General features: G+C 36.9%; 1 protein-coding gene across 1 annotated transcript; it reads left to right on the forward strand.

The window, feature by feature from the left end:
• Nucleotides 1-55: 55 nt before the first annotated feature.
• ADAMTS1 (ADAM metallopeptidase with thrombospondin type 1 motif 1) lies at nt 56-15570 on the forward strand. The gene is made up of 9 exons (XM_039357759.1): nt 56-1063; nt 4083-4429; nt 5081-5213; nt 7276-7443; nt 9501-9787; nt 10382-10565; nt 10651-10823; nt 12456-12631; nt 12896-15570. The coding sequence occupies exons 1-9, from the start codon at nt 469-471 to the stop codon at nt 13632-13634; spliced, it is 2802 nt and encodes a 933-aa protein (XP_039213693.1). The 5' UTR covers nt 56-468; the 3' UTR covers nt 13635-15570.
• Nucleotides 15571-15701: the final 131 nt, after the last annotated feature.

The raw sequence follows: 15701 nt of genomic DNA on the forward strand, positions 1-15701 counted from the left end.
TGTTCTCCCTCTTCGGGTAGCGTTCGGCTGATCGCTAAAAGGAGAGGCGGGCAGGGGCACCGTTGCCGCGCTGACTTTACGCACAGATGAGCTCAAGCCTCGTCTCGGTCCCCGCCTCCACAACAGCGGGGGCAAAAGGGGGAGCTCACTCCATATAAGTGCAAGCGCGCGCTGCCTTCGCTCCCATACTCGAGGCGAAGAGCTGAGGCTCCTTATCTCTGGTTCTCCCTTCGGGACTTTGCCAGTGATTTCAGGGCGCGGAAGGAGCCCTACAGCGCTCTTGTTCGTCTGGCCCTAGGCCATTACAAAGCAACGCAATTAGCTCGGCTCTAAACGGTTCGAAAGACATTCTGCCCGGTAGTGCTAAGGCGCCGTTTGCTTGCCATTTTCAACGTTTTTTTTTTAAAAAAAACTCATCTCAGCGTAGCTGTTATTCATTTTCCTTTCCTCTCGCGCGCTGCGGGCAGCATGAAGGGAGCTAAGGCATGCCTGGCGTTGAGCACGCTGTTGCTCTCGCTGGGTGCTCGAGGCGGCCCTTCTTCGCCACAAGCGGAGGAGCTGGTGGTGCCCGTGAAAGTGGATTCTGTCGGGCAGCAGCTAGCGGCCGACGACCAGATCTACCACCTGGACGCCTTTGGCGAGCACTTCAGTTTGGAGCTGAAGCCCGACGGCAGCTTTTTAGCTCCGGCTCTGACATTCCAGTATGTTGGCAGCCGCCCCCAAGGCCGGAGGGAGGAAGAGGAGGCCCACCAAGCGCTCGGCGCGAACTTAGCCAGCTGCTTCTATTCCGGCACAGTCAACGGGGATCCGGCCTCAGCCGCAGCGCTCAGCCTCTGCGGGGGAATCCGTGGCGCCTTCTACCTGCGCGGCTCAGAGTACCTCATTCAGCCGGCCAACGTTTCCCAGGGTCCAGGAGGGGAGCAGCCTCGGCTCCACCTCTTGAGCCGTTCTCGGCAGAGCCGCTTCCCCCGTGGCAGCGGTACTAAGTGCGAGGTGCCTGACTCCGACGAAACTTCGGCCTCTAAAAGGGAAAAGCAGCAGGCGGACTACGCGACCCGCGCAGGTATTATTCTCCCTGCACCGCACCTCTCTTCATCGCCCCTGTCCGAGCAAGGAGCTTAGCTTTGGGAACGGCAGTGACGATGCTGCGGGCCGCGCATGCGCCCCAGACGCAGGCTTTTCAATGCTTTCGGAATGGTCCAAAACCCACGTTTCGACGTGCTGCCGTTGGTCACTCTAATAGCTGAGGTCATAAATGGAGGCGTTAAAAAAAAGTACTAGATTGAGCTGAATGTTGTTGCTTTTCCCGTTGGAAAGTGGGAGTAGGGAGGTGCTATTGATTTGGGGTATCTACGTTAAACGTTGTCCATGGGGTCGCGAGGGTCGGACACGACTTCGCAATTAACAACAACAACGTTAAATTAGTGATTTCTCGAGTTCAGCTATTTGGAGGGAAGTCAAATATTTTGTTTGTAATGGACAGAATTTCCCAATAGTCCCAAGGTAAAGTAAGGTCTTATGAATGGGAGCAAATCCGGTTAAATACGTGGGATTAACGTTTCTCTGTAAACGCAGGAGGATATTTAAAATAGAGGAGTCTCGGGACGATTAGTGAAAGACATTTTGTATCAAACATTTCACACGTTGCTGGTTAGTTGATGACAGCTTGTGCATACCTACTGCAAAGTGGTCTTTCTGAGCCTGTGTTTTGTGAGTTGCACCTAATAAATGAGCTTATAATACTTAATGCAATAAGGAAAATGCAGTCACGAGAATGCCTTACATGGAAAATCTGTGCTTGAATTTGCATCACATATTACTAAATTCACCTAATCTGGATTCAAAGGGTGCAGTGTATGCATGTTTCATATGGTCTGTGGCTTCATGGTAAACTGAAATGAGAGATCCTTGGTGCTCTCTGAGCTTGCTTGTTTTCTTGCAGACGTTTCATTACCCTAACTGAAATAGGATTAGCTGGTTTATGGCTTGTCAAATCAAACTCTGATAGTGTGAATACTGTAGCATATAGCTGTTTAATGGTAACATGAAAAATACCCCTGCAATCAAAGGGATATATTTTGTGGCCGAACATAATGTAATGTTTATTTAGAATTTCATCAAGTTAAATGCAGCAAAAAAAGAATACATCAAATTCTACTGTTGCTATAACATTGTCAAAAAGTTAAGTAGCAATTCGGTTAAAACTTGATTTGCATGTCTAGGTTTACAATGCTCTACTCACTTTCTGAAAAAAATTGATAAAAAGTACACATATTTTTAATGCAATGGATTCCCCCTCCCCTTTAAGTTAATGCCTTAATCTTACATTGAATCAGCACATATGCATGTTCATTTTGGAGTACATTCTGTGGAATTGTTTGGCACTTACATTGTCAAGCAAGCTTCTTTAGGATTAGGATGTAACTTGTAAGTAAAAATAAATGAAATATATTAAATATGCAATTTTTGATCAGTTTCATGGTGTGTTTCACTAAAATTTAGGCTTGTATCTTAACTGGGAAATCTGGAGTTATTCTGTTCTCTCTAATTGCTTCCAGTACCTAGAATCTAGTTGAATACCATAAGGGGGTTACTTTCTCTAGTATTTTACATTGTAATTTCCACAATGTTATGTTTTAGATCAGGGGTCTTCAAACTTGGCCCTTTTATGACTTGTGGACTTCAACTCCTAGAATTCCTAAGCTAGGCACACTGGCTGAGGAATTCTGGGAGTTGAAGTCCATAAGTCATAAAAGGGCCAAGTTTGAAGACCTGTGTTTTAGATCTACCTAGCTATTGCATAATATTCACTAGAGCTAGTCTAAAAAAACTAAGGAAGTTTGGACCTAGTTAGTATATATGTATATAGGCCAGACCCAGAAGTTAAAAAAAAAATCCTATAAGGCAATGGCAAAGTACTCTTATATTTTTGTCAAGAAAACTAGACAGATGTGTTCAGGTAGTTCTGTTCAAAGAGGACTTTAAAGCTTTTGGTTGTATTCTCATAAAAGTATCCTAAACTTTCTCTAATATGATGCCTTCTGTGTATATTGGATTCCAATTTCCAGAATTGATAGCCATTGGCCCTTCTGCCTTGGAATTGTAATAAATATGTGGAGGATACTAGCTTGTAGAATACTTGCAATTAAGGATGTGCAATATTTACCAATCTGGGAACAGACCATTCTGAACAACTTTATGCTGAACCTCATCCAGATTATGCTGTTTTGAGATGCTGCTTGGTGCTGATTCAAGGATAGTCCACTCTCAGATCCTCTTGAAATCAACTGTTTGTTATTGGATTTGGCTTCCCATGTAAAATCCCACAAACATAAAATATTAATATATAGTATCTGTACATAATAACAAACATAGCTTTATTAAGGGAAAGCATATCTTTCAAGTAATTTCTTTTTAAACAATGAAATCCCTTTCAAGTTGAGCTGCATTCTTGATAAATTCATGAACACATTTGTGTAATTACCTCAACAGCCAAATACTAGTGGTTTACCACTCCAATTCTTCCAGGATGATTTTTTTTTAGTTCCCAATGAAGAGCTCCCATCCAACGTCAGGCCTGGCATAAACTTGCCAGGCCCAGACAATGGGACACCTACATAACTGACATACTTTTAGTTGCAGAAAGATGAAACTCCTTTCTATTTGATTACGAAACAGGAACTGGAAACCAGAGAAAGAGAGTGGGAGTATTTCCTTTTCCATGCCCTTGGGAAGTTTTGGATGAGATCCAGGCAAAGCCTTTCATTTCAGTAATTTTAGTCTTTGAGGAGGATGGCTGTGAAAATTTATTGACAGCAGCAATGATTCATTGTGAAAATCCTCAATAGAAATATTTCTTAATAGGCAGAGGATTTAACCCTTTGTAATAGGGTTAACATTCATTAACATTCTTTAGATTTTTAAAGTTTTATTTGAAATAAATAAAGAATGGGCTGTTTAGATAATCTTTGGGATTCCCGTTCTATTTTGGCAGTAGTTGATTATGATTTGCCAATTGTATAAATATGTTGGGAAATATTAGTAATATATATTTCTTACATTTTACTTTTTTTGAAATATAGAAAACAGACCTATAAGGAAGAAAAGATTTGTGTCAAGCCCCCGCTATGTGGAAACTTTGCTTGTAGCTGACCAGTCTATGGCAGAGTTCCATGGCAGCGGACTGAAGCACTACCTTCTCACACTCCTGTCTGTGGCTAGCAGAATGTACAAGCATCCTAGTATCCGGAACCCTATTAATTTGGTGATGGTGAAAATAATAGTCATCTATGATGAGGAGAAGGGGCCTGATGTATCTTCAAATGCTGCTCTCACTTTAAGGAATTTTTGTAACTGGCAGAAGCAACATAATCCTCCCAGTGACCGACACGCAGAACACTATGATACTGCAATTCTTTTTACCAGACAGGTAAGGAGAAATACAGGAAAGACTGGATATTTATAGGTTCCACTTAATGTAATCTGAACTTTCTTCAATCAGCACATTCAAAAATACTTTTTTTACTTCTACATTTTTTATTTTGAAATATTTCAAGTATTTCAAAGAGTATGTCAAAAATGTGGTTTCTTGGAATGAGCTGGTGCCATAAATTTAATTTGTTACACCTTTAATAGTTTTCTGCATGGAAAAATGAACAAAAATATTTATTGAGTGTTTGATTAGGAAACTTTATTTTTACATGACTATGAACATCCAGTTTCTTTTGAGCATTCAGAAGATGTTTCAAGTCTCTCCCTTGACAAATAACTGTAAAAACTGAATAGAGACTATTGTTATCATTTAAAATATGAGTTAATCAAATAGTTTACTTAACTAAGTCATAGAAATTGTACATCACTGATTAAATATCTGTTGTAGCATATTTGTAATGATGTTGGCAATCATTATCATCTGTTGTGCCGTTCCTGATACATCTTCCACACTGAATGACACTTTTAATTTTGAAAGACTGTTATGCTCTTTCCATGATGAAAAAGCATATTGCCAAAATAATATCATTCTGTCAGACTTAAGCTCTTGACCCAATTAATAATGAAAGTACATATTTTCTTTTTATAGGATCTCTGTGGTGCCAAAACTTGTGACACTCTTGGGATGGCTGATGTGGGAACTGCTTGTGATCCAAACCGCAGTTGTTCTGTCATAGAAGATGATGGCTTGCAAGCTGCTTTTACAACCACTCATGAATTAGGTAATTGAAATTCAGGGGAAATTTGTGGCAAGCTTATTTGTTTTAAAAACATGCATTATCATATTGGTCTGTAGTTAAGGCTTTAAATCAGTTGTTTCTTGCAGTTACTGTGGTCTAGTTCTCACCATGGTGCCTAAGCTCTGCCACGTCAGACAGAGGTTTTGGCTTCAGTTGTTGTATAATAAAAATGCAAATGTATGAAATCTAGATCCAGGCAAAAGGACCGTAACCTTTTCTCCTAGACAGTGATTCTTAACCTCAGCAACTTTAAGATGTGTGGGTTTCAACTCCCAGAGCTGGCTGGGGAATTCTGGGAGTTGAAGTTCATATATCTTTTTTAAAAAAAATAAGTTGAGAAACACTGTCCCAGAGTGTGGGAGGTTTTTTTTAATGCATCATCATTCAGGTATATTTCAATGATAGTATAAACAATCAGAAGTCTAGGTTTTACCAACATTGGGACAAAACTATGAGCTAAAGTTTCTCAATATATGTGAAAATGACTACTGAATATTGTAATATTTTTACAATATTCTTCAGTGATAAAAAGTAGGGTTCAGAGGGAAAAGAAGTGGCTGAGACTTAAAATACACCCACACAAACCTTGTGTATTAAGTTGAAGCCTGTGTATAGGATTTATAAACCCAATTTGACTTCAGGAAAAAAAAATGAAAAATCTTTATCATAGGAAAGAGTAGAGTAGAGTAGAACAGAATAGAATAGAATAAAATAGAATACTTTATTGGCCAAGTGTGATTGGACATACATGAAATTTGTCTCATAAGCTCTCAGTGTACATACAAGCAACAAGTGATAAATCATCATAATCATGAAATACAGTCATCATAAATCATAAGAGACAAACTCAGTGATAGTCATAAAATACTAAATAAGCAAACAACATAAATCATAATGGATACTAAATAAAGGCAATCAACATAAATCATGAGATACAAACAACAAAGCTATAGTCATAAGAAGCTAAGGAAATAGGAAAGAGCAGGTGAACATTGGCTTTATTTTTTGATACCAGTTCTTGCATGCCAGCATAAATGCTCAATGCTTAAAATAAAATTAAACATACAATATAATATCATTAAAGTGCATCTATAAGATTTCGATATAGGTAGTCCTCGATTTACAACAGTTCATTTAGTGAACATTCAAATTTACAACATCACTGAAAAAAGTGAGCTATGACCATTTTTCACACGACTAATGCAGCCTCTCCATCCATAGTTATGTGATCAGAATTCAGATGCTTGACAACTGACTCATATTTATGATGGCTGCAGTGTCCTGGAGTCATGTGATCACCTTTTGTGATCTTCTGACAAGCAAAGTTAATGGGGAAGCCAGATTCACTTAACATCCACTTAACAACTGCAGTGATTCACTTAATAACTATGACAAGGAAGTGGAGCAATATTCACTTAATAAATGTCTCATTTAGCAACAGAAATTTTGGGCTCAGTTGTGATCGTCAGTCGAGGACTACCTGTACTACTCTGATCCATCAGACTCCAACCAACAGAATTAAAAAATGGATGATAATGCAATAAATTACTTACTAGTTTACAATGTAACTACATAATATAACAATCAATAGTAGGATAAAATTCATATTGTCACATCACACTCAAACCAGAATTAGTCTTACAGCCCTCCTGAAAAGCCACACTTGACAAGCTTCCCAAACTCCATGGAAGTAAGGGCCACTGATGGACCAACTATTCCATGGAAAGGGACCATCCAAAAATAAGATCTACTTTTGTTCTCTCTGCCATTATTAATTCTGCATGAGGAGTAAGGGACTTCAGCAGGCATTTCTTGCTTACTCGTTTTAGATGAGCGTAATCTATCTGACGTAGAAGGTATCAAAGATACCAAGGCCTGAAGCATATAAATAGATGACAATCAATGCCCTGAATAAAGTTCAGAATAAATATTAGCTAATGGTGGTATCACATAGCAATGATAAGTCCAACTAGTAAGTTCTCACCATAGTGCAGGTTTTAATGTATGATGTGTTCATTGGGTTTTTTTCCTCTTCTTTTTAAAGGCCATGTGTTTAATATGCCACATGATGATGCAAAGCAGTGTACCAGTATTAATGGTATAAATAGTGATTCTCACATGATGGCATCTATGCTTTCCAACTTGGATCGAAGCCATCCTTGGTCTCCGTGCAGTGCATACATGATAACTACCTTTTTGGATAATGGTCATGGTAAGTTTTAAACATACTGCTTACATTTCTAACTGAACTTCATTCAAGATGCTGAATTTTAATATTAGAATTAGTTGCTTTCAAATATTTTAGATGTTTCCAAATCAGTCAGAATAACATACATTCCAGCCACACGAAGAGGATGTCCTATGCTCCTGTCCCAAGAAATGTCTTTTAGTCCAGAAAAAGAGAATCATGGCTTCATAGGAAAGACTGATATATTATAACATTATCATATAAATGGCTAGATCACTAAATATTGGATGGCTCTGACTTAGAATCATAAGGCTGGAAGGGACCTTGGAAGTCTTCTAGTCCAACCTCTTGCCTAGGCAGGAGACCGTATTGGATCCTGGACAAATGGCTATTCACTCTTTTCCAAATCTGTCTCTGATACCATAATGACCTGTTTCCTGGAAGCATTGGTCCAACAGAATGGATAAGCTGTCTAGATGATAAAGCTTGGCACCTGCTTTGTTCAAACATAAATAACCATTTAATGTTTTGTAATGAACTATCAAAATCTTCCTTGTAAACACTAGTAGGTTACCAATTCCAATAACTGTTTCTAGCATTTCTAAAATGGCAAAGCACAAAAGTGTCCAATGTGATAGAATATAAGTTGGGAATATCCATTTCTTTAACTCTGAAGATACAATTTAATAATAATGAAAGGAGGAGAGACTTCCAGTTGCCACTGGACCCACTATACTGGACAATTTTCAACCAGTATCTCACCTCCCCTTTCTGGTTGTGGAATAGCTTCAGAGAGCATTGGGGAAGTGAATTAACCGGCTCCTTTCTGATTAGGCTTCAGAGCCAAGTGTGGGACCAAAATGGCATTGGACATACTTATGTATCACTTCTGGCATGGGTGAGATGGAGATAATGCATCCATCCTTGTCCTACTTGACCTCTTGGCAGCTTTCAATACCATCAACCATGGTATCGTTCTGGATTGGCTCAGATGGCTGGAGATGGGTAGCATGTTATTATGCTGAATCACCTCTTTCCTTCATGGTTGTTTCCATTTGATAATGATTAAGGAGATGTCCTGCTCTCAGCTGCTACTATGTGAATGTCATAAGTTTCATTGCCTTCTCCCTTCCTTTTTTACATCTATATGAAGCATCTACATCACCATTGGGTGAGCTTATACATTGCCACAGGATGAGGTATATCTAGTTGTATATTCCTACCCCTGGGAAATTTAGCAGTGCCATGAATATTTTTTCCCATGCTCAAGGCTGAGAATAGCAGGCTTCATCTGAACCCTGACACAACCAAATGGCTTTGGTTTTGGGGGCCTACTGATTTGAGAACTATGCCATCTTAGGTGCTGGATGAGGTTACACTGCCTCAGGCAAACCCAGTGCACAATATGGAGGTCCTTCTGCATTCATTACTCCTCTTCAGGGAGCAGGTGGCAATCATGGTTAGGAGGGTCTTTGAACAGGTTTATCTTGATCACCAGTTGTGCCTGCTCCTAGATCAGCAGACCCTGTTTACAGTCACTCTTGCCCTAGAAACTCCATCTTTGACTACTGTAATACATAGAGCTGCCCTTGAAGAGTATCCAGTATAGAATGTAATGACACAGTCAATTATATGAACTCCTAGGGCAATGCATATTAGACTTCTGCTCCACAAGTTGCATTGGTTGCCGGTTTGTTTTCAGGATATTTGGATATTTATTATGGGCTTTTATATTTGTATTTGCTATTTTTATATTCTCATTTTAAGCGATTGTTATGCACTGACCAGAGTTTCCTTGTGTGAGATGGATAGTATATAAATTTGATGAATGAATGAATGATTAATATGCAGTGCTGAATTATAGGGCCTACCAATCTTACTTCAGATAATCTTATTTTTGTAAACATTCTTTAAATTTAAGCCGGAAAAGTTAACACATTAAAAATTTCTCTTGTGAATTCATGGGTCAGACATTTGAATAGATATATTCTAATTTCTATCATTCTTCAAAGAGTGATACTACAATATTTAAAGGAAAAACAATCAAAAGTGACAATATAGTTTTTCTTTATTATTTTCAGGAGAATGTCTGCTGGACAAACCTCACAAGCCATTGCTTTTCCCTTCTGATCTTCCTGGCACAATGTATGATGCTAATAGACAGTGCCAATTTACATTTGGGGAGGAATCCAAACATTGTCCTGATGCAGCTAGCATATGTACAACTTTGTGGTGTACTGGTACTTCTGGTGGAGTACTTATGTGCCAGACCAAACACTTTCCTTGGGCAGATGGTACCAGTTGTGGAGAGGGAAAATGGTGCATGAACAGCAAGTGTGTTAATAAAACAGACAAGAAGCTATATGATGTAAGTGGTTGTTTCCTTGTAGTTGAGTAAGATGAAAAATATTCTCAGGGTTAATTTTTTATTTAAATATTTAAAGACAAAAATATGATAGGGAAGAGTTTTATAAAGTGAATAAAAATATGAAGTATCATTTGATTAATGGTTGCATATAAATGTTATCAAAACCGGGTTTAAAATTCTTACTGTTCAGTAATTAGCAATAATTAATAAAAATAGCAAATAAGTTATAATAAACAATTACTGTATTTGTTTTGGTGATCAACCCTGGAACGATCTACAAATGAGAAAACATTTTGTACTGCAGATTTATCAGAAATATCCAGTATATGAGTATGAGAAGAAATGTCATTAGATTCAGTAAGTGTTAGATATGAGTAAAAGTGCATAGGATTTATTACTCTTTACTAGTTTTAAATAGCATGAAAGGGTGTTGCTTTACTTTGCAGGCCTAAAATCATAATACACGTTACATAAATAATAGGATAATAACCTCAACTATTTCTAAATTTTATGCCACCCTCTTATTACTCCTAAAACGAATGCTTTTTCGAGTTGTTTTAATATGCACATTTGTTTCTGCATTTCGAATTGTAGATCCCTGTTCATGGACGCTGGGGCTTATGGGAACCATGGGGTGAGTGTTCAAGAACATGTGGTGGAGGAATACAATATTCTGTGCGAGAATGTGATAGCCCAGTTCCAAAGAATGGAGGAAAGTATTGTGAAGGCAAGCGTGTGCAGTACAGATCCTGTAACATTGAAGATTGTCCAGAGAATAGTAAGTTTTACAGTTATTTTATAAATGCAGTTATAAAATAAAATATGAGTCTCCTAAGTCTGATCAGTGTCTTCTCAATTTACAGGCAAAACTTTCAGGGAGGAACAATGTGAGGCTCACAATGATATTTCCAAATCTTTTGGAACTGGCCTTACAGTGGAATGGATACCTAAGTTTGCTGGAGTCTCTCCCAAAGACAGATGCAAGCTGGTTTGCCTTGCCAAAGGAACTGGCTATTTTTTTGTTCTTCAACCAAAGGTGGGTACAAGTGCATATCATATACATTAAGCACTTTATATGTGTTTGTTAATTTTGACTGCTTGTAGAATTGATGAATGACACTTTCTGTAATATGCAAAATAACACTTTACACCCAGACAAGGATGAGATCAACTGAGATCATTCTTGGTATTCTAGCAATATATGGCAGAATTACTAAACATTTCACTTCTAAAAAGCACTCAAAGGCTTCTGATTTGGTTTCCATTATGAAGTTAATTAACAAAACAAGTATAATAATAAAGCTTAAAAACCTAAAGAGATGATACCTTCATCACACAAAGTATCAGTTGGTTTCATAATGTCCGAGATGGTGGTGCAAAATGCTTCTAATTCAGTTTGTTTTTAGTATTAAAATACTCTATTTCAAGTTCCAAATCATTGTTTCATGATCAAGTGTTTCAAGCTTGAAGCACTTCTGAAGTAGTTGAGACAGTCCATTTTAGATGCTAAATCTAAAATGGGATGGCTGATGGCTGTCAAGATGCAAACTGGGCCTTTGCAATATTAACATAATTAAGTTGGGGGAAAATGTAACTACTAGACTTAAGAAATTAATACAAACAAATTACTGGGGGGCGTTTTTGTTTATTTTGTTCAAGAGCTATATTTTTTTCTTTTGTTTTCTTTATGCTTCCACACAATTTTAAGCCATCAGGAGTTGCTGTTGCAAGTTGGATGGCCAAATCAATCAATATATAATGGGTGATAGAAAAGTTAAAACATCAAGGTCTTGTTTCTGTCATTAGGGAACACATACTGAGAGTTGTGTTCCCCAACCTAGCATAATTCCCATTTCTTCTCAGTCTAGAAAAGGTTGACTCTAACAAGATAATTGTTAATTGTTTTTAATTACCTTTTAGACTCTTTGCATGCATATCTACCTGCATATAGTTGTTCAAAACAGGAAATTTGCTCTTTGTTCTCACAATACTTGTTTAGCAACATGGAGAACTCTAAATTTGGACTGAAAATTCTTCTTCCTCCCTTCATACAGAATTTTTATTTCAGAATTGTTTTCCCAAGTTGTGCAATCAATCTATTTCTACTCCAATTTCAGAAATATTTTTCCATAATTAATTTTTTAGGAGTTGTAATTTATATATTGACAATATGTATCTGTCATGCTGGGGGTTTATCTAACATATGTTTCAGAAGTGGTTTTTTTTTTTTATTTGATGTCTCCTGGAGACCTTATTCTGCCATTTTGATTTTATTTCCAGAACAAGATAATTGCAGGAAAAAAAATGTAGTATTAGATTGTCAAAATGTACTACAGTTGTTTACTTTTTGTCTTTGTCTATATATTCAGCTAAATGATGGCATCTTTTCTCTTAATTTATTGAATAAACAGGTTCATACAAGTTAAACTGTATAAAACAGTTTAGAAGTATAGTTTATAGATAAACTATAAATTGTGATTCACAAGTCATAATGAAATCATAATGGCAGGATATCATAAACCACATTAACATGCTATATAAACCCCAAAGACACTTTGATTTTAAAATGAAACTTAAAAGAGATTAATTGACTGGATTGTGTTCAGTACTTTAAAAAGTTAATGATAAACTTTGTATAACTTCTAATCAAGTCTTCCTTGCTTTAAAGGTGGTAGATGGAACTTTATGTAGCCCAGATTCTACTTCAATTTGTGTCCAAGGGCAATGTATAAAAGCAGGATGTGATCGTGTCATAGGATCCAGTAAGAAGTTTGATAAATGTGGCATCTGTGGAGGCAATGGATCTACCTGCAAGAAAGTATCTGGAATGTTTTCTAATGTCAGGTGTGTTTTCAAACTTTAGGAGTTGTTACGCTACTCATTACCATGAAAGATGTTTTTTCATTTGAATTGTTTAATGAAATCAGTATAGGAAACAATGTTTCATATTGTGAATCAACTACAGGCTTTATGTTAGTTTATTCTTTTAATTACAAAGCTATCAGGATACATTACTTTAAGATTCAACCTAAGTTCTTGCCCGTGATAGGAGTCTTTAATAATTAAGAGGTGCTGGTATTCAACAGTAGCTCTTCTTCTTCCCTGTAGACCTGGTTACCACGATGTTGCTGTGATTCCTACTGGGGCAACAAATATAGAAGTGAAGCAACGAAATCACAGGGGTACACGGCAAGATGGAAGCTTCCTTGCAATCAAAGTGGCTGATGGTACTTATATTCTCAATGGTGACTATACACTAACAACAATGGAGCAAGATATTACTTATAAAGGAAATGTTTTGAGATATAGTGGTTCATCTGCTTCTCTGGAAAGAATTCGTAGCTTCAATCCACTGAAGGAACCATTAACCATACAAGTCCTTACTGTGGGCGATTCATTACGATCTAAAATCAAATATACCTATTTTAAGAAGAAATCAGCACAGTTGGGTTCTGAGGAGCCTTTCAGTAAGACTGAATCTTTCAATGCAATCAAGGAGACAGTTTTATCTGAATGGATTATAGAAGAATGGGGAGAATGTTCTAAATCATGTGGTACTGGCTGGCAGAGGAGATCTGTACAATGCAGAGACCTTAGTGGGCGACCTGCCTCAGACTGTGCAAAAGAACTCAAGCCAAGTGATGTACGACCATGTGCAGACACACCATGCCCACAATGGCAGCTAGGAAACTGGTCACCATGTTCCAAGACATGTGGGAAGGGTTTCAAAAAGAGGTTATTAAAGTGCATTTCCTTTGATGGTACAATTTTGCCATATGAAAGCTGTGACCTTTTTAAAAAGCCAAAACATTTAATAGACTTTTGTAATGTTACACTTTGCAGCTAAACTATATTGGAAGTCTAAAGCTATATATATATGTATGTACGTATGTATGTATATTCAGACCAAAGCACTGAAATTGAAGTGAGAGGTAGCAACTATAATTTGTACGTAGAAATTCAGAGTAGATTCACTGAGATGGGACAGTGCAAATATTATTAGATGGTGTTAAATCCTGGTGGAGTGGGAAGGAATCCTGTCAGTATGAACAATAGATAAAAATGCCAGTTTAGTTGCTAGCAAACTCAGAAACACACATCTCTTAATCTTAGTTTTTTACAAATTAAACAAAATATATGCCATGGCTAAAACAATTTTTTAAAAAACATGTTTGCATTCTAGCGGAAATTGCATTTTTTTAAACTTCCGGAAATTGTATTGTGGTACTGATGAAATTCCTTTCCTGATCAAAGTGGAGAAGAAAAAGCAGTTCTTTAATTATTGGTCAGGTTTTGCCTACCTCACATGTAACAAAACCCTCATTATTTAAATAGAGTTTTCAACTATATTTTTCATGGAGAAGCAAAACAAATAGTCCTAGATGCTTAAAGTTTCAAACATTAGAATGTATTTAATCTTCTTAAAAGATACCTTGCAGTTCAAAGCCACATATTAGTTAGGAAGAAAGAAAGAACTATTCGAAATTTAATTCCCTTCTCTTTCCTTTCCTTTACCACATTTGTTCCAAAATCAAACAGACCTTTGGAACATATGCCTCGTTTTTATATGAAAGCAGGGTTCTTCATGAAGGAATAATCCTGACAAGCTGCCATTTCACATATAGTAACAGTTGCCATGGTGGTCAGCAGTAACATGCTTACATACGACCTTTTGCAAACATTAAATTCCACTATAAATGGAACATCTCTTATTACACCTTTCCATATCCAAATGAATTCCAGATGTGCTCAGCCAACATAGCCAAATACTATGCTGATTGGGAAATACAAGAGTTAACAGTCACAAAATATCTGGAAGACCTTTAAGTTGTCTCATTGCAGACAACTTTACACTGCTGAAATCACTTGTAAAGCAGGGAAGATGAAGCTGCAGGATAGCAGGTCCATCCACAGCAGTTTTCCAATATCTGCATATTTAAAGTTACTTGCTAAGCTATACACTATGAGAGAATATGTCTCTTCATATGTATATAGTAAAAGGTATTACTAGAAATAATACATACTTTATAAGTATTTATTTTTTTCCCTTCTAAGAAGGGTTATAATTGATAACAAATGCATATACTGTAATGAATGTATTTATTTTTCTATTTCTTGTCTAAAACAATTTCTTAAGTTATCACTTTTTTAAAAAAAGACATATAACAAGATAGAGTATTTATGCAATATAAAATGTTACTAGAAATAATAAACTATGAATTTTTGAAATTGAGAGTTTTTATTTAATATAAATTTCTATCACATCCTCAATAAGAATAGCTACAGTAGTCTAACTTTATTACAAGGCATATGTTAAGATAGACTTTGTACTTGCTAGTGCCAAGCAGCAGAGTCAGGGTTAGAGTAAATTAAGGTCTAGATATTCTCTTGTCCCACTGAAATGCACATTGTATATCGACTCATCATTAATAGGACCAGTGCTATTGTGATCTACCTTTCATGCTTATCTGGATTTAATATATATTCAAGCTGAAGTTAAGTAATCTAGTCCTAGTCATATTTATGTTCCTTTGAATTTCATGTTAAATTGTACAAGGCAAACTTTGGAAATTTAATTGCATGGTAAACCATTCATTTTCGCCATTTTATAATTGAAAACACATCTGTTTACCCCAGTCTGAAGTTCTTGCTGTGAATTGTGAAAATTATTGGGATAGTATGGTGAAATAGTTCATTTGATTGATACTGTAAAAAGTGTCTCTGCAGATGGATTTTTATATTGCTGTTGAGAAATAAAATTGAAAATCAGATTATATGATAAATGATTGTACAGAATTACATATTCTAGAAACCAAATTTTCCTAAAAGTATAAAAGAATCTCTGGGTAAATATTACTAGTGAGCATACTGAACTCAAAAGGTACATCATTTTCCCACCCTGATGGAAAATAGA

This window comes from Crotalus tigris, unplaced genomic scaffold, assembly GCF_016545835.1.
Source record: "Crotalus tigris isolate CLP2741 ecotype Arizona unplaced genomic scaffold, ASM1654583v1 scf7180000018944.1027768, whole genome shotgun sequence".
Taxonomy (NCBI): domain Eukaryota; kingdom Metazoa; phylum Chordata; class Lepidosauria; order Squamata; family Viperidae; genus Crotalus; species Crotalus tigris.